The sequence below is a fragment of the Dermacentor albipictus genome, chromosome 7 (genome assembly GCF_038994185.2).
Source record: "Dermacentor albipictus isolate Rhodes 1998 colony chromosome 7, USDA_Dalb.pri_finalv2, whole genome shotgun sequence".
NCBI classification, from domain to species: domain Eukaryota; kingdom Metazoa; phylum Arthropoda; class Arachnida; order Ixodida; family Ixodidae; genus Dermacentor; species Dermacentor albipictus.
The window spans coordinates 36874205-36893342 of record NC_091827.1 but is presented as its reverse complement, the minus strand read 5'-3'; the positions used below and the strand labels follow the sequence as shown (position 1 = coordinate 36893342).

The 19138-nt window shown below is 50.1% G+C and overlaps 1 protein-coding gene across 5 annotated transcripts in view; it reads right to left on the bottom strand.

Annotated features, from left to right (window-relative positions):
- Positions 1 to 19138, bottom strand: part of pros (homeobox protein prospero) — a 250832-nt gene that overhangs the window by 29987 nt on the left and 201707 nt on the right. For all 5 annotated transcript variants that reach the window (XM_065436662.1, XM_065436663.2, XM_070521903.1 and 2 more), the window contains one exon: positions 14037 to 14372. In XM_065436662.1, coding sequence (XP_065292734.1) covers positions 14037 to 14372 — 336 coding nt within the window. The remainder of the gene's footprint in view (positions 1 to 14036; positions 14373 to 19138) is intronic.

The following is a 19138-nucleotide window of genomic DNA, read 5'->3' as shown; positions in this document are numbered from 1 at the left end:
ACTTTATTCCAGCGCGTCCGCCTGTCTTTAATAGAGTGCGGTGATGAATGAGTTCTTTTCGCCTGCATACAGTTATTTCACGATAGGAGAAACGGCGCACGAACTACGCAGTGTATGGGGCCCGCTAGCGATGAAGATGTGCTAATAACGGTTCTTCGGGAAATGAATTATTAAAGAGAAATGGAGCGCCTGGCAAACGATATTGAGGAATAACGGCACGGAGGAGGGCAACCACGTAAACACTGATGTTCTTTGTGACTACTGGCCGGCGCCCCGTTGTTTGAGAACGGTTCTGTGAACATACGAATTGCTTGTTTGAATACGGACCCTGTTTTTAATAACCATGGTGTTGTTTCGCGGAAGTGTATAGCTACAGACGGAGCAAGGATTTGCCGTTAGTATTTAGTTATTTGATTTTGTGTAGGTTAGAAGTAAACCTTTTTTGTTACGTTTTCTTTTCTTCTTTTTTTTTCGTTCAGAAGCCGCTATGCTCACGCAGCACAATGCCACTGATCGCCAAGTTCAGGCCTATGGCATTCACAAAAGGGATCTCGAATAGATTTAATTATTTCAAGCTGAACACCCTTTTGAACGTGCGATCGGACAGAGAACTGTAGCGACTCTGTAGACACGACAGAAGATGATTGCTTTTTTGTATAAGAGAGTTTTAGGCATCTTAGTAAACAGATTTCAACTTATGGAACGCTGGAAACGTCGACGGCAGCAGCAGCGCTGGTAGCGTGATTTTATGCTGACTCATTCAGCTACAATGTCTTAGAAACGTTTTTGTGTTGCGCCATTATTCTAGCAGGAGGATAGAAAAACATCAATTGTACCCCAACAGGCTTCACTATCCACACCATTGCGCCAGCAGACAGGTGCAGAACACCGGTAGCCGCGATTATAATTCTCCGTTCTCTAGTGTTCACGTCAGCAGCACAAGACGGCGCCACCAGCTCTGCTGCGTACGCCATAGTCTCGCCAGCGTTACGGTAGGCCGTAAACTTTAATACGTTTGCGGACAAACTGGCTGGAACTCCCCAATATATAGGAGTGTGTGCTGACGTCGTCTAAGTCGCCATGTTGTATACAATACAGCCAGCAGGGTGACAGGTTGTGCGTTATCTAGATCCGCTTATCTCCAGCAGCGCAGCGGAAGCAGTAAATCGTACTACAAGATGGCGTACGTGACGTCATGTCATGTTATTCCTACTTCCGCTTTTCTTGAGCCTATAGGTGTGCGGCGCTTTGTGTGCTACGTGCGAAGATGAAGGCTTAGTAGACGGTAGACAGTCGGGCGTGTTGGTGACTCGACGGCATCTTGAAACAGGCTACAGCGCGTACAGAACACAAGAACCACCATAGTACAGGCGAAACCGCCTCTGCAGCGGTTGCTTTGCCTGCTTCGCTGCCTTCGTTCACGCGTAATGGCCCGTTTCGAGACGAAAGAAATAAAGGACCGAGCTCGGCCTCTGAACAGCTTTATAGTCGCAGCTGCCGGAGCGCTCTCTATTGTCACGGCCTTTCTTATTTATTCCAGCGGCCGTGCTATTGCGTTAGACTCGCAAGGTCTGGCCGGCGCTAATCTCAGTCCCCAACACTGGACATTATTGCACTCTCTTCCAGGGTATGTACTGAATCTCAGAGCGCGTGCGGAAGCCGGAGTCTGCGTATATATACGGCCAAGCCAGAAAATAATTTCTCCTTTCCTCCTTCCCTTTACTGCTCCGCGTTTTCTTAGCGCTGTTGACATTGCGCGGCAAAGTGAAAGGGTAAGGGGAGGGAGGAGGGGGGGGGCCTTGGTTCATCTTCTAAGCCACACGAGAGTGGGTTGATCGCAGCTAAGTAAGCGGCGAAGTCAGGAGGAATGGCGACTGCAGCTTTCACTGTGAACGAATTGCATGAGTGCGCAGCTGCATCGTCGGCCAGGAACCGAAACGACGCCTAAACGACCGGCGGAACTCGGGGCCAAGACAAAGAATCACCGGAGAGGCAAAAAAAAAAAAAGAGCAATGCTAGCGTGCTACTGTGGCCGAAGAGCAGCTGCGCAAATAGTCTTCTCGGCACAACGATCTCCAGCCCCCTTTCCCTCGGCCTCCGCCCACCCCTAAAATGGGTGCGAGGGCCTCCACAGTGAGGGTCAATGAAACGGATGTTCTGCCTTCGCCCGAACACTTCCGGTCAATGCACACTGCTTTCTATCATTACCTTTTTTTTTTTTGAAACTGAGATAACTTTTAGGGGTTCCTGCTTGGCTCTCGTGAAGTACTGGGCGACGTTAGGGTTGCGATCGTGGCCTAAATCAACGCGCCGGTTTGGCGCACGGTGCAGTGCCACTAGGTAATCCCAACTTAATTGCGTGTTGACTACAAAACGTAGATATACTTAAGGGTCTGATAACCCTAAAGGCTTAGTTACAATGGGCCCATCGTTAGGCCAATGTTGGCCCCTACGTTGGGTGACATTGGTACTATACTTTGGGTCCAGCACGGGTTGGGTAAAGGGAGCTGCCGCCGCGGCTGAATAGCACGTCATGCTCAAAATTACGCTATCTCAAAGCTCTAGAAAGTCATAATGACCGTCTGAAGGGTTGCAAACGCATGCACGCGTGTTTGTGCGTGCGTTTGCGCCCTTCACGCTGTAACAAGTTGTCCAGCAACAAGTCCTGCTAGAAAGATATAACGTGCTGCAAAAAGAATCGATGAGTGGTATCCCGAAAAAAAAAAAATCCTCTCTCGCTTAAGACTCGCCAAGGGGCTTTCTTTATGTAAGTGAACAAGAGAAAAGACAACTTTGTACCCTTGTAAGAAAATCAGGTGCATCCCTTCATGTTAGCCTCCAGGACTGCAGAAAATGAGTGAGCGAGAAGATGGCGTCGCAGTAGCCTGTGGCGGTAGCAATTCCACGACCATGTCATTGTCACTATAAATGTGTGAAGTCGGGGTAGCCAGGCTATACAGTAGCAAAATGAAGGTGGGGGAGATTCAGATACGCAAACTAAGGGCGATAGCGTTCGCCGTGTAGCCTGGATGCATAAACAGTGACAACTTAGCACCATTATAAACTAGGTCAACGTTGGTCCTACAGTGACGTATAGTATCATACTGGTTGTCCGCTTGGTCACAATGGTCATACCTATGACTCGTATAATCCTAACGCTGGGCCATTTAGGCTCTACATTAGGTCTACATAGGTCACACTTCCGCATGGTACGCTTCCACACTTGTTACGACTTATGTTTATCGTTCTGGTAAGGTGCGTACGCGTAAAAGCATTCCAACTTCCCTGATTAAGAGAGCAACAGAAACAGGAAACCAGCGAACGAATTGTGTAGGGAACCAGCGAGGACGTGCCATGATCAGTAGCAGACACCAGATAGCCGTAACAGAACCGAACCACACTGCTGCCGGAACGAACCCTTACAATCACTACTTCGGGGACGCTGCAGAAATAGCAGGACGGAGAGGAACCATCGGGGAAACGGCGGGAACTGCTTCCCGATGCCGTTAACATAGGTACCACAAGTAAGCTAAGTGCGCCACACTTAAAGCGAAAAGGAATAAAGAAACGGGGAAAAGGAGAGCACTGTACGAGAGCACCATAAGCGTCGGTGGTCATTAGCCGGTTCGCGTCATCCTTGCTGCAAGCGCTCCCATCAGCGGACGGAACAACACACACACACACACAACAGAGCCTCGAGCATCATCAGATTGGCAGGGGGAAGGGGAAGGGGGGGAGTACGGGAATCGGAGAAAAAACAAACAAGTTGCGCGAGGAGCTGCGACGACGACGCAAGCCACGTTTTCTCTCCAAGATGAGCCAATCCTCGCCCCAAAGCCGGCGCTCGTAAAAGTCAATAAAAGTCAACGGAGAAGAAGGAAGCGCAATGCCGGGAGAAGGCGAAGGAAAAGACGAAGGTTGCGTGGGGGGGGAGGGGGTGCGGCGCTAATTTAGATACACGCGCCACTCTGACGCTCCATCGTCACCGCTGTGCTGCTTCTGCGTTCGTCCGTCGAGCGTCGCTGTTTCTTTTTTTTTTCACGAACGCTCGGTTCCTTGGGCCTCTCTCCACCCCCAAACCCCTTGCCCTGCTGCCGCCGAGTCGCGCATCGTCGTCGTACTGCGCCTCCTCCCGTCGGTAATTAACGGACTGAGCGAACGCACTGCCTCCTCAAGCTCTCTTCCAGGACGCTGAAAAGCCTTCCCCGTACGGTGGCTCCACCTTCCTTCAACTCTCTCTCGCCTGTCGTGAGCGGCGTGCGACCGTCAGAGGGCGCTCGCAATTCTTTTTTTTTTCGCCACTCCCAGCTCCGCGTTCCACGCTCCCTCCTCCTTCCCTACTTAATGAACTCCGGCCGCAAAACAAGAGAGCAGCATCTCTTCTCGACGTCGCCCTTCCCGTGGTTCCCGAAAAAGAAGAAAAACAAGAATAACACACGCGGACACATAATAAACAACGCTCGCGCCGGGTCGGTCGGTCGGTCCGTCGTCAGATGCAGCGCGAAAGTGGAAGAAAGCCCCCTGCCTGCTTCTCTTATCTTCAGCTCACCCCAACCCTTCCCCCGTCGCCCAATTTCCTTCCCGCTTCTCCGGGCATCCCAGTCCTCCCTGTTCTTCCTAACTCCTCCCCCTCCCCCCTCCCCGGTCGCTTTGCCAAACAACAACAAACGACTGATAGCGAGCACCAGTGTGTAACCACGTTCGAAAAAGAAACAGGCGCGAGAGCACAAGAAAGCGCGTTGCATGTGCGTGCGCGTCCGTATCGCGTACAAGAGAGAGAGAGAGAAGAAAGGGGTGGAGGAGTAACAGGGAAAGTGTTCTGGCTCGTGTTCCCCCGATTCCCTAGCGAGAGGTGGTCCGCGGGCAGCGAACACACGCCACGCGCCGAGTGCAACAAACAAACAAACAAACAAACAAACAAACAAACAAACACGATACCACCCCCAAAGTAGCGAGTAAGCGAAGCGAGCCCTCGTTCTTTCGACCTCCTCATACCAGGCTTCTTATCACGCAGTAAGCGGCGGCGCTATTCGTCATTAGAAGCGATCATCTGCCGCGCCTTCAGCCTCCTACCTCAACCCGCGCGCACTATCTTTCTCGTTCTAACCGTGCAGCACCGATCACTGCCGGCTAGATAAACGCAAAAACAAAAAAAAGACAGTGCACAAAAAAAAAGGAAGCGCTATACGAAGCCGGACCTGATTTGAAGTCTTCCCCCTTCTTGGCATCGTTTCTTTTTTTCTCGTGCGCCGAAATGCGGAGGAGGTCATCGGGGATCCTTTAAACAACATCGCTTGTCTTCAGCCACGCGAACATCGCCGGCTCGGCTTGGCTTGGCTGCCGGTCCGAATTAATTGTCCCCGAGAGCTCTCTTCTGCTCGGCTCCGCAAAATCAAACGAGACAAAGATTTAGTGAGGGGGAGGGGCAGCGGCAACGCAGCAACAACAACCACCGTCATCACCACTGCCAACCGCCAGGCGGAGCTAATGACAACGTGCATTCAAAAGAGAGAGAGAGAGAGAGACTGAAGCCACTACCACTGAGGAAGAAAAAAGAGCACCGAACCAGCAGAGGACAGCAGAGGCGGAGAACGCCCGGGCCAAAACACGATTAAGACTCGCAAACAGCATTACCCTCAACACACACGCGCAGCTCAGACGCGGAAAACGCCAGCTCGGCCGAATTGCTTCTGCATCGCCTTCTACAGTATCTTCTGTAGCAGTAAATAACATGCAGACTTTCGGGGCGACTCCTTTCCCATGACGATCATCGCCGTCTGTTTTCTGGTTCATCAGAGGCCGCACGGTGGCGCCCCTGGCGCAGTGAGTGGGGCAGGCGTTAGCGCCGCCGGCAGCGCCCCCCTTCCGCTCAGCGCCAATCTTCTTCGCGGCTGACCCTGTGTTTGCATCAACTTACGACAATGACCGCTGTTTGCGGCGATGGAGCGCCGGCTTGCTTATCTCTTGAGTAATTTCGGCTCTGCTCGGCTCGACTTGGCTTGGCGCGCGTGCGCTAACGTTCTTCGCTTGGCATTAGTCGAGAAAGAAGCCCGGCGCCTTTCACGCCTGGCAAAAAGGGGCGGGAAAGAAGAGGACGGACTGAAGCCATCCACAGAGGCGCATTGTTTACGCTCCCTTAATGTCATGTGTGGGTGATGCAGGAGAGGAGCAGCGTTTCTTCCTTTTGTTTCATTCGTATTTTTTTCCCACAGAGTGCATTTGATTACGCCGGCGCGGCCATTTACTTATAAGAAACGCCTCGTGTTTCTTGCTTTTTTTTGTTTCTCTTGCTGTTGATACAGACGCGCCTGCAGATGAGGGACAAGCAAGAAAAGGCCGAACATCAAGCTGAAGAAGTTAAATGAAAGCTGGGCAAATATCATTTGTTTTTTAGGACTGTACTAATCAATGTAATGCGTGAGTCACTAATGATGACAGTTAAGTGAAATACAAACAACTGACAATTAGCATGAAAGGAAGGGAACAGTGAGCCAGCGAACAAGCAACGAACTTTACTTTTTCTATTCCTCCACCCACCCACCCACCCACCCCTCTTTTTCTTTTGTTGCCCCCAGACTGAAGAGTACAATACCTCGAGTAAACGAGAACAAACATGACGAGAAGACGCTTTCGAATGAAGCTTCCGGAAACAACGAGCTTTTGGTCGGCCACGGAGATGCATACGCAAAGGCAATGCCTGCACTCCTTGTCACATCCTATCCATTGCTGCGAGCGAAAATAAGAACCGAGAGACTGGAGTTCTTTTTCATGATTATTCTTATTTACAACCGCACGAAGCAGAGAGACAATGAAGCCATGAAAAGCGCAGGGCAAATTAATATACTGCTATTAATAGAGACGAAGGAATACAACAAGGAAAAACAGAAACGAAACTGAACGGAAAGCCAACATGCCAAAACGTGAGAACCAAATCCACAACTTCCCCCTCCACAACCACGTCTGCGACGGTGTACTATGGAGGTGCTACCTCCGTATACGCTTTCCTGCGTATTTCTGTATGTATAACTTCAGACCTAGCCCAGGGAGTGTTAGCCAGCGCCACTGTGGGCCATGGCAGCGGATGGAGAACATCACTTCGTGCGCGGGCATCACGTACGGTACGCGAAACGTCGGAGCAGGCAACTGGCCAATAAATCCTCGCGTGCTACCCCATGCGCGTCAAGGCCCGCCTGCCAAATTCGAGACGCTCGCCACCCTTCCCATCGCTATGCGGTCCCAGTCTTCTTCCGGGCAACTTAGGCCAGATTACCGTGTTTCTCAACTGCGCCACCTCTCTCTCTTCCTCGCTCGTGGCCAGAGGAAGACCATGCAGACTCCTGTAGTTGCAGGACTGGGCGCCATCTGCCGTACACTACGCCTACAGCAAAGCCAAGACGCCAGACGCCCTGCCTTTCCACTGCTCGCCCGCAGAAGTCAGAGGAACCCGTGCAGCCATACGAGAGCTCCCGCAGACCGGTACACGGAGAAATTAGCGCGAGCGGAAATTATCCTAATTAACGAAGCGAGTCGCGGGGTGGGTGTGGAGGAGAACGAGGATGCAAGGGGAGGCGAAGAAGGCTTCGCCGCCGAGCACTTGCGCTCCCTAAAGGAGGCTGCGTTGTAAGGCGCGCGGGCGCTTCGGAGAAGCCCACCTATCATTCTTTTCCTTTTTTTCCTTTTTCTTTTTTTCAATGAATTTAGTCGGCAGAATGCACGCTTTCGACGCGATAAACTCCTGGTGCCTTACGGCTGTGAAGTAAACGAGCGTTTTAGCCGAGGCCCGCGCACGTGCGTAATTCGATTTCGCGGGGTCGAGCTTGCGAGCTGCAAGAAGGGATCCTCGTCGAAAGTGAATCCCATTCTCCAGATTTCGCTTGGAAGGCTTTAAGCATAAGTGAAGCTAAACACGCTTGCGGGTAGCGCCGCCGTAAAACCCGATTCACTTAAGCTTATAAGGTTACTTAGCAGCGGCCGTGAATGCGTGATTAAGGACGCGTGCAATTAGCTCCGCTGCTACGAAGAGGGCATGACTTTCCGGCTTTATTTCTACTGCTTTTCGAAGACATTTAGTAGCACACGGTTTCTTTATACCTTTGGTAAGGAGCGTTCACGATTTCATGAAACTGTGGAATGGACTGTGTTCACATAACTTTTTCTGCTGCTTGGCTCTTATTGCGAAGGTTACCTTCAAAGTGCTGTAGATGATGATGACGGTGATGATAATAATAATCATAATAACTAGCTCCCAACCAAGGTGTGAAATACCGTTAGAATCCTGTCTGTATAGATTTTTCTTCGCATTTTTTTCTTTTTTGGCTCAGACAGAATTTCAATTTACGAGCTCGGCGAATAAAGAAGCATCTCGTCATAAATGAAGCATCCTAAATGCACACGTTATGAAAAAAAAAGATGATCTCAAAAAACGGCGAAATCTCAGGACATCCTGTAAATGACGCGGATGGGGTCGCTTGGACCGAGTTCAAACGCGAAAAAAATAAAATATAAAAGAGATTCCTGGCCAAGAAAAAAAAGAAAGAAACACATAAACAAAGAAGTAAAAAAACACCCTAAGCAGCATTATTCTCCTGGCGCCCCGAGTTATACGAATTCAACATCTTTTATTTAGGGGCGATCGTGCTGGTCCTCGTCACGCGAGAACAGGCTGCTTCGGATCAGTGACCGAACCGAATACGTGCACAATGACGCGGGAATTCGACGCTGCAGGCGACCCGGAACGCTTCGAAACTGCTCAAAGGAAAACAGCGGCTCCGATTCAAACCTCTGCCACTGCGGCGCTGCCGCGTTCGAACGATTCGAACGCGTAGGGTCACGTGACCGCGAACGCCCGAACGCGCCCGGCGGACTGCGCACGCTTCCGCAATCGAGACATCCGGCGCGCGCGACAATTTAAAGGGACACTAAAGCGAAACAATAAATCAGTTCAGGCTAATCGAGCATTGTTTAAGAACCCTGCAGGCAGTCATTTAAAAAAACGTAGTTTGGTTATTAGATGCGACAATGAAGGTCCAAGTATCAGTATTTGAATTTCGCGCCGAAAACCCCAGCGCCGGTACGCCAGCGTGACGTCAGGGTATCCAAAGTATGTTTTCGCATTTGGGCCGCGTTGGCTGAGTAAAGGTTCCCGAAACTTCCCATGTTCAATATTTGGCTCCTTTAGAACACAATGTAGTCAATCTGTACCGCTATATATAATTAGTAGGCCCTAGAAGATGCCATAAAAAACCATGACGTCGCAGTCACCGGGTGCGGGAACTTAAGTAGGCGTCGCCACCCGTATTTCATTCTTGCGCTTTTTCTGGCTTACCAAACGTCTTAACGTTGTAAGAGCGGTGTTTTTGGTGTTGTAGAAAGGTAATTTACTGATGCAGAAGAAATCATTTTTCACTTTAGTGTCGCTTTAAGAATTCCAGTGCGAACTCCGGCCACACACGACCGCACTACATCCTGTCCACTTGTATGCCTCCGCGCTCCCAAATGTAGTTCCGGCCGTGACGTCACGGAAATGAGCGAACGTCATTGGCTGGCGCATCTGTTCCAGCTAGGTTTGAGTTGGAGAGTAGTGTTTTTGTCAGTGCAATAAACAGTCGGTGAAGACCAAGATAATAACGCATTGAGACGATTCGGATTGCGAGTGGAAAGAAATGCGCGACGATTGTTTGCCTGCAAAGATTTGATATGTGCAAACTGCGTATCACTTCGCGCGAACGGCTGTACAGGGCATCATTTCATCGCCAGATTTAATTTCACGCTCTCGATAAACTGACGACACGCAGGTTGGGGAAGACCGACAGTTCCTGTCCGAAATATATACGTCTACTTCGCGTGATGTGTAAATTGAACAGAAAAACATTAAATGTCATTCAGTGTGAAATCCGTTCCGCTGGCGCAAAAGTGAATTCTCGAAGGTTCTGACGCTTTTGGTTTCGCTTACTTCGAAAGAGCACACTGCACCTATGACACTGTTGCAACTTTAGTTCCGAGTCTGCTTGCCTTGAGCACGTTCGAAACGGTCCTACCGTGGACAATTATTTCCATTAACTTACAAAACAAAATCGACTGTCTAAGCAAGCTTTCGTCCGGGTACAGGAACAGCGAACCCTCCAAACACCGGGCGCAGCACCCCAACTCCTGCGGCCTTTCGACGCAGCGCACGTGTCGGGGGAGCGGCGGGCTGTGTTGCGCGTCACCGCCGACAGGCGACGCCACCGTACCATTATCGCGGATCGATGTCGGTCTCTCGGTTCAGAGGTTGCCCGAACGCGTGCTCCGTCCGCTTGCCATGTACGCAATCCTCGCACACTTGTGCAAGTAGTAGTAAGCACCGCCATGTGCACCGTGACTGTTACCAGAGGAGTTTCATAAAATGGCTCAACGTGAAGTCGTTGGTGGTCTCTTGAGAAACAGGTCTTGCTACCAAGACAGTATGAGAAGACCAGGGACGTAGCCAGGGGGGAGGGCGCACAAGCACATGCCTCGCCCCCCCCCCCCCCATCCCTCCCTTCAGAAAAAGAAAGAAATTCGTGGCTTTAGACTCTTTGACAAAGTTACACCCTTTGGGGTGTATCTCTGCCGCATAACGATAATCGTCATCTGCCTTGCTTGCGTTTCCTTTCTTGAAAACGCCGCGCCTGCTACTTTCCTGTCGGGAATGCTATTTCATGCTGATAACCCGCATGCCGTTCGTTACTGGAAAGTACCGGGCTCACCGCGTTAAAGAAAGGAAATGCAGACAAGACAGATGACGATTATCATTGTGTAGCAAAAGGGTGTAATTTTGCTGAAGAGTGTACGCCACTGAAGAAGACGTGCACAGGAGAACGTCGGCACTTTCATTATCTTATTTCTCCCGTCCAATGCGTTGATTAACCCGTTTCGCTGCGCCGAAAGTCGACGACACATACAGGTGCCCAATGGCCCATTCTTGACAAGAACCTCCCGTCCCTTATGCACGATTAGCCAATTTCTCAGTATTCTATAGCCAGAGGAGGCGGATGACGCATGAGAATGACCAACGCCCCGCGCGGTCCCCCAACTCTATCGGATCGCACTGTGGTCGGCCCAGCAAACACGAAGCGGCGCTTCTTGTCCCCCCAAACACCGCCCGCCGCCCAAGACTCCGAAAGGCGCGGGCCTCCGACCGCTTTCCCTCAAAATGCTAAGAACAATGCCCGGAGCTGTACGCTACGCGTAGTGCGACTTAAAAACGCACTTCGACGGGGGGAAATTCCGCGATGACGACGCATCGACGCATCTCGCTACGGCAATCTTGTTGCGCGACTAGAGCGGTCAGTGTGCAGGCCAGCGATAAACAAAGCGATGAGGGCTGGAGGTGGGGTGTCCCGACCAAAGCGAAGGAAAGTGGGCGCGTCCGATCCAGTTCGCGAAGCCGTCCTAGCCACCCGCCGCTCCTTTTTCAGCCGCGACTCGCGCACTATCTCCCACCCTTCTCGGACACCGTTCACTGGACCCGGGGGGAGGGGGTGGGGAGGGGTCAGCGTACGGAGACACAAGCTCTGCGCGGTATAGAAGGAATCGCCGACGGGTTGGGGCGGCGGGCAATCTCTCTCGTTCTCGGCCAGCTGTTTTCATAGACGTCGCTCGGACCCACCGCCGCGCAAAACTGGTCGCTGCTCCCCACTGCCCCCCCCCCCCCCCCTTCGCCCCTTAAAGACAAGGAAGGCGTAACTACGTGCGGTTTTTTGACGGTTGCCAATCTCCGGTTAAATTGCGCGAGTGTGCCCCCCCGAAGTAAGCGATAACGGGACTTGCGCGGACCTCTCTCTGCCTCCTCCTATCACCGCGAACGTGTCCAGGGAAAGGGGGAAGGGGAGGGGGAAAAGAGAGAGGGAGGGGGGGGGGCGACCGTGTGTGCGCAGCCGGTACTATATCTTTTCGCAAGCTCGGCGCGGCCGCTCTCCTGCCAAGATGCATCAAAACACTGACACCGCAGGGCCTTAAACAATGGCCCCCTGCAGCTAGCCCCGCGTACTCAAGACGAACTGCTGAACTTTCTGTTGCTGACACGGGCGTCGACGAACGCCCGAGGCTGCTTCGTATGAGCCGCATGCTCGCCCCCGCCTCCCTTATTTACCGCTTGTCGGCCGAGTTATTCTTTTCTTTGTTTTTTTCGACGACGACGACGACGACGCGAGTGTTGAGAGAAGACGGAGGGAAGGGTAAGACACCGCCGTCTAACCACCCTCGGGGGGTGGGGGAGGGAGGGGTTTGAAGCTCGAGTGGCGAGAAGGACCTCCACGAGTGGTGGCAGCCATAGAGTTTCCTACAAAATTACTAGAGGGAACTCTGGCGCTGCAGTCGTTGTCCTACCATGGGAATGATGGGAAGTACATGGATTTGTCTGATCTTCGTGCTTATGGATTCAAACGTTCTTGTGGCTTTGTATATTACGCTATATATATCTTATTGTCGTATATTTCAGCGCAATCTATATTCTTCGAAGTGCAGAAGACGCCAGGAACGCGCACAATTGCTGGTAATTGCAACGATTCAGCTTGTCTATGTGCCCAAATCGAAACGCGCCAAGCGTCTCTAGCGTCTCAAAGCACTGGCATGCCCGCGATAAGTTCATAAGTGCGTTTCATTCGCGTGTCGATACATGCATGCGTGGCTTAATGGTTTCAATATCAGGCTTCTGCTCTAGAGTCCCTGTGCTCGAATCCTGCCGTCGGGCAATTTTAATGATGTTTATTTAATTATTTATTACGCAATAAACTGTTGAAAATGACGAGTTTACAAAGTCACAAAGCTGTTTGAAGTCAAAAAGACGAAGTTTAGGCAAATCCATGTACTTCCCATAATTCCCATGCTGGGACAACCGCTCCCATTGTAGCTCACGTAGACACTAGCGCCAGAGTTCCCTCTTGTAATTTTGTAGGAAACTCTGTGGTGGCAGCGGTGGTACGGTTAGGGTATACACTCGTGACGCGGTCGCGTTGCGCTCTCGATCGTCATCATCGACCGAGGAAATAGCGTTTGCGCGGCCGTGTTGCGCTTCGGGCGTCTACAACCTCCCCCCCCCCCGATCCCCCACCCCCACCTGCGCAATGACGAGTTCTTGACGACGAGTGGGTTCTTTTGTAGCTCTAGAAGCGGTGGCGGAGGAGCTCTCTCGAGTGCTCAGCTGCCGCACTTGAAAGCGGGACGCGTCTTTCGTGCCACGTGGCTCGTTCGAGTCTCATTGTGCGTGGCGTTTCGTTTTTCTTTTTTCTACTGTTCTTTCGACTCCGCGAAGCTCTCGGCTATCCTTTCGACAAAGCTCAATGATTGATCCTTCTTCCGTGCATGCCTAATGACTTTCTGAACACGTCTACCTCGATTGTCGTAACACGATTGCGTCTTACGGAATCGTCGAACGAGAGATCTCTGGCAGATGGAAACACGTGCACGTCACAAGCCACGACCTCACAAGCATCAGCCCACCGAGTGGACTTCGGGGAAACTCGAGAGTCGCTCGCTTGCTTGCAACGGGCGTACATAAACCTTCGCGAACACTGATTGCTGGGAGACGTATGAACTGCTCGCAAATGTCCCATAGTGACTACACAGTGGTTTGCGCAAGATAACCGTAAGCAGGAATGAAGACGTCCGCACTTGTTGTGTTTACAGCGGTGCATTGCGGTGCAAGGAAATCGACCTGTGTACGCCCCCGTTCGGTTTGAGAGGCAACGCTTGAGAACAGCGGAAACCACAAGGACGCTCGGCGAGCCACACAGTATATTGAGCCCGTATACCTTGAGCCTCACAGATGCTGCGTTATTACGCGATGCACCCGAGTACTGCAGCGCAGCACTCGGGCGCTCTAGACAGAAATGTGGACGTCTGTACAAGTATCTTGTCGCCCTGCCGACACTGTAATATGATCGCAAGAGCGGGACTATGGTTCAAAGTTTCGGTACAGGTCGCGACTGTAGAACGTTGGCAAAGTTCGTAGGGCGGCCCATAGTTTCGGAATCAGAACAAGGACCACAGCACCAGAAGTACATAGGGGTACTCACCGAAAGTTGGAGAACCACTTGACGAGCTGCGCGGTGTTGTTCTTGTTGAAGTTGATGTCCGGGAAGTACATCTTGAGGATGGCCGAACTCGGGTACCGCACATAGAAGAACATGAGCTTGGCCTTGCGCAGATGCATGGGCGTCAGCGTGCTGGTGTAGCCGCCGCCCCCGCCGCTGCCGACGCCTCCGAGGGACTTGAATCCCGGCGAGTCCGAGGCCACCGAGGCGTTGTCGCCCCGGCTGCTCCCGTGGTTGCCGCTCTGGCTGCCCGGTCCTCCGGGAAGGCCGGCGGCGGCGGGACCGTGAGAGGAAGGTCCGCCGGCTCCGTTGAAGTACCTGCGCCAGGGTAAGTCGCGTGCGTCGAACGCTAAGTAAAGCAGCGCGCGAGGGTGAGTAGCGTGCTAAGCAAAGCAACCGTCGTAAAGTGTCGTTCCGCGGGTTTTGCGCGGGACACACGGCCAAGGACTTTTTTATGTAGAACAATGAAACGCGGACACGGGCCTTTCCTGCTTGACCGTGCGGTTCTGGCGCGATTCCCTCGGAATGAGACGGCACCAAACTACGTCCAGCTTTCGCTTGTTTCGTCTGGTAGGATTTGACAAACACTTGAAACTAAACCTTCTGTTTTTTAAAGCTTTATGCGTTTTGATAGTTTAAAGATTTTACAGTCGCGAGACCATGTGATAATAAAAGAGAGAGAGAGAGAGACCCTTTTGTTCGAAGCATAGCAGATCAATGACTCCAATAACCTCCCTCTTATACTTTCCACTACAGCGAACTTCGTGGAACGAAAGCGTGAGTACTTTTCGTGCCCACGTTTTAACTCGGCTGCGGTTTAGGCGTGTTGAAATTGGGGAAGAAACACGTTTCGTGCCTCAAGCTCTCGTATGCATATTTGCCTTTATTTTGTGGAAGCTTAAGTAACATTTATAAAACTGTAAATAACTGCCCCCGCAGGGCCATTACGGCACCAGAAAGGTGTTGTACAGCCGGAATATTGCGTAGGCCGGTCATACTGCCTTCGCTTTCTTTTTTTATTATTCCACGCTAAATTGAGCGAGTTGGCGCACAGGGCCGAACCGGAAGTGCGTCATAGGACATCTGTGAACATCGAAGTCCCTTTTGTGAGCGCCACAGATGTGGTGTCCTTGCGACACCGGTAAAACTTCGGGTCACAAGTAACGTGCGCGACGACAGACTCCGCAAAAAGAACGTATTCGACTCGGTATAGTTAATTATAACAATGTGTCCTTCATCGAATCGTTCGAAAAGCTATAAGAAACACGCCCCATACGGCGAGCTTAAAGGTGTGCTATTTCTCTTTCCTTTGCAACGAGACTGACTTACAAAGTTGCCATTAGCACCTGAGAGAGAGAGAGAGAGAGAGATTTTAGAAACACTTTTTGATTGACCTGTCGGTTCAGAGTTTTCCGTAACAACCGTGCCACATGGACGGTGAAAGATTGGGCAAAAGTGATTGGGAACTGAAGGACCCAGAATTGGAGGTTATTCCCACCTGCAAACGTCGTCGCACAACGAATTGTTTCAAAGATTTCAATCTGAAGGCTCCGTGGTTCCCTGCAAACGCCGAGTGGCTTTACATCGACAAGAACGAATTGGCTACGGATTCTTGCGGTGCAATAATAAGTACATAGAGCTCAAAGTATCTTCTCTAAAGATCGTGTACGTTGTTTGCTGAACAATTCAAACATGCCTGTCAAGGGCATGTTTTATTTGATAATTTATTTTTATAATTACTATTGTTTGAAACGAGTCTAAACGACAGAACGCAGCTGGGCTGCGTGGGCTCTGACTCGCATGTAACGACAACTCGATTTCTTCACCTAGCAGAGCTCTTTTTTTTCTTTCTTCTTTTGTTGACCAATACGAAAATGAACCGAAGAACTCAGGCCCTAAGCTGAAGTAGAAAACCAGCAATGGTACGGGTGGTGGCAACTTCCGTGTATCTATACTTCCGGCTTGCGGATTTCTGCAGAGCTCATTCGATTGAAAAAATAAAAACGAAATCTAAACAGAGAGAGTCTGTTGTTTCCTGCAGTTCCTTTGCATAGCCTGCAACTCTGGTCGCGTCTTATCCCCTGTACAGCCGACCCGGTCATTGCGCTTCGCTTCGTGTTTAACCGAGTCTGACGCCACTGGTACGCAGGATATTGAATCGTACCAGCGCTATCTATACGGCACAGGATCGCTCCAACACTTTTTTTTTTCGCTGCAAAAAGGCAGCTGCGTGCACTTATTGAAAGTCACTGAAGTGTATAGCTCTTCATTCCAGGTGCTTTCACCGATGAAGCGATTAAATACGTGCCAAACGGTGTGCCATAACCTGAGCGGAACGCCTTTTCATTGCGGCTTAACTGAAATGTACAACAGCAGGAGATCGAAGAAATGTCCTCGAAATATGCAGTCCTCTCACCGCCATCTTCGTCCTCATCATCGACGTCTTCGTTAGTCTTTCTTTCTACACCCTCTCCCATTCCCCCAACGCCGAGTAGCACGTCAGAACTTCGATTCAGGCCCGACCTCTCAGGTTTTCCGTCATAATAAATACCTCATCAAAAGTGAAAGGAATACCCCCCCCCCCCCTTTTTTTTTCAAACGCCCGTAGGGACTAAACAAAGACGCCCTGCATAGAGGTGTTCAATGAGACTAAATGTTCAACAGGAACACTTATTGCTACGTATCAAGTTCCTAGATTTGAATCCATGTGCCACGAGCTATCGAACTTAAACAAAAAAATTCCCTGCTCCATTTCACATTCGTGACAACTATACATGCAAGCAGGACAGGTTGCTTTAGCTCATGCGATGCAATGCGCGTCTTAACAAATAGCACGTCTTAAAGGAGCGCCGAAGAGGATTATTACATTAAGCCGTATTGGCAAATTACCTTTCTGGAGTAGCCAACGGGCTACTCTTCGTGAAAGAAAAGGGGGTTGGGTGGGCCGTCGTATATGCCAGAAGAAGACTCAAGAGCGAAAGGCAGATGGCGAGGCTGCCCTGAAGTTCCTGGCTTAGCTCACGCCGTGAGGTCACGTGTTTTTATTGCGTCTGGTCGAGCGCGCACAGTTGATCGTCGTTTAGTCGTTACGAAGGATCACGTCGCTGTACAGATGAAGCAACGACTCAAACTAGCAATATGTGCCATTTTTTTTTTCTCTCCAGTACTAAAAACAGCCGAACGTACTTTTGAAATCTGGGACTTCACACTGAAGTACCATGCGCTGAGGTTTCCACGTGAAATTGGAGAAAAGAGAGCGTATACCGTTCATTTTATCCCGCAATCAACTTTCATTTTCTTCCCACTTCAAATAGATCAAAACGGAGTATTGAAAGAGTAATTTATCAGTGTACACCAATTTAGTGCTGCTTCCTATAGTGCCCCTTCAAGAGCGATGTTTATTCAAAGGTCAACGCCACGCAATGAACTTTCGATTAAAGTTGATTTTTTTTTCATCCTTTGTTTCAGACAGAAAAAAAGGCGCAAATAAGTTACAAAGTGAGTTTGATTATTATTCGCCACCGACTAACCATAAAAAAATTGATAAGAAGAAAGCACGTTATAAAGAAGAGTTTCCATTGTCTATTCTGTGAGCGTTTGTAAGACTGTCGTTTGCTGTCGGATTCAAAGCTGGGAGAGGGTGGTGTGAGAACGGTTGAGTTCCCCTAAAATGTGGATGAGACGAACAGAAGCAAGAAAAGACACTTGTATGCGGTTTCGATTAATTTCTCTGGCTTTTCTATACAATTGCGGGAGGTAGTAAACAAAATAACCGGCAGATTAAATAATGCAAAAAGATGGTAGCAGAGAGAAGTGCTTTTTATTATTCTAATGTCCTGGGCATCTTTCGAAGAGAGTTTGGGGCGATTTATTAGGTTGCGAAGAAAAACGCAATGCATCATTTGAAACTGGCAACGTTAATTTCACGTCAAGACTTTGGTGTCCCCCTTCAAGGGTTTCGGCTCGTCTGCCAATAAAATGTTACTAACGAGGGGACGTCAGACGTGGTAGCAACGTTATACGTAAGTTGTTCGGATATGATCAGAAAAGTCTTCGGTATCTTTCTCAGGACACAATATCTCTTATTGCGCATTTGTATATTGTAACTTTACCTACAAATGTTTTGCATTTTCTGTAGCCCCTACTGTGGTTCTAGCACCAAAACGATATAGTGGTGATCCGGACTAAGCTGCGGACTAATCTTCCACACCAAGGGACTAGAGCTCCTGAATCATTGGGTCATGTATAACAGAGATAACACGCTGAATGTCGTAGTCATGGCTCTCTTTGTTGTGTTGGCAGTCACTTTGTATAACATAAATACAACATAAATATTTGCCCAGGTGGTAGTAATAAAACCTTAACATAGGCGCTGTCGCGCAGACTTTGTGCACTCAGGTGAAAGTGTTGCGTGTGGGCAGAGATCAATCATCAGACGTTGCAGCTTCGCAGCGACTCCTTAACTCGTGGATAATTAAGAAGTGTTATTTTAAGACTGCTAATCGCCTTGATAGCTCTCATGTAAATCATATCGTTTGTCGGTATATATGATTCTCTCCTACGACATCATCAGCCTTTGAAGCTCTGAACTACTGAAAAGAAGGAACGAATTTAAAACATAGATAGGTGGGGGGGGGGGGGGGCGAGGAGGAAGGGGGACTGTGCTTAGCACGCCTGAGCCTTTCGGTGTTCAAACCAGCGTAAGAAATGACGGTCGATAAGATTTTTTTTTTCAGGACTTTTGTGATGTTATTGGAAGTTATTCGCTGAATGCTAGCTGCTGGATCTTTTAAAAGGGTGGCTCCTAGCGAGTCCACGTTTGCTCATCTATACACCACCAATAAAGCAGGAATATTTTTCTGCAGCGCCCGATCACCCTTAAGCAACTGTTATAGATTACGTCCAGATCGGACTATAACGCAAAAGCCACCTACCCTCTTCGAATACGTTTTCTTGTGGCGATATAGGCTAAATGCGTATAACAGTGCGATATTAGCCGACCGACAACGCGACCCGAACACGCGGGGTTAACGTAGAGATCAGCAACATTACACTAATCCTACACTAGTATACCTCGCACGAAC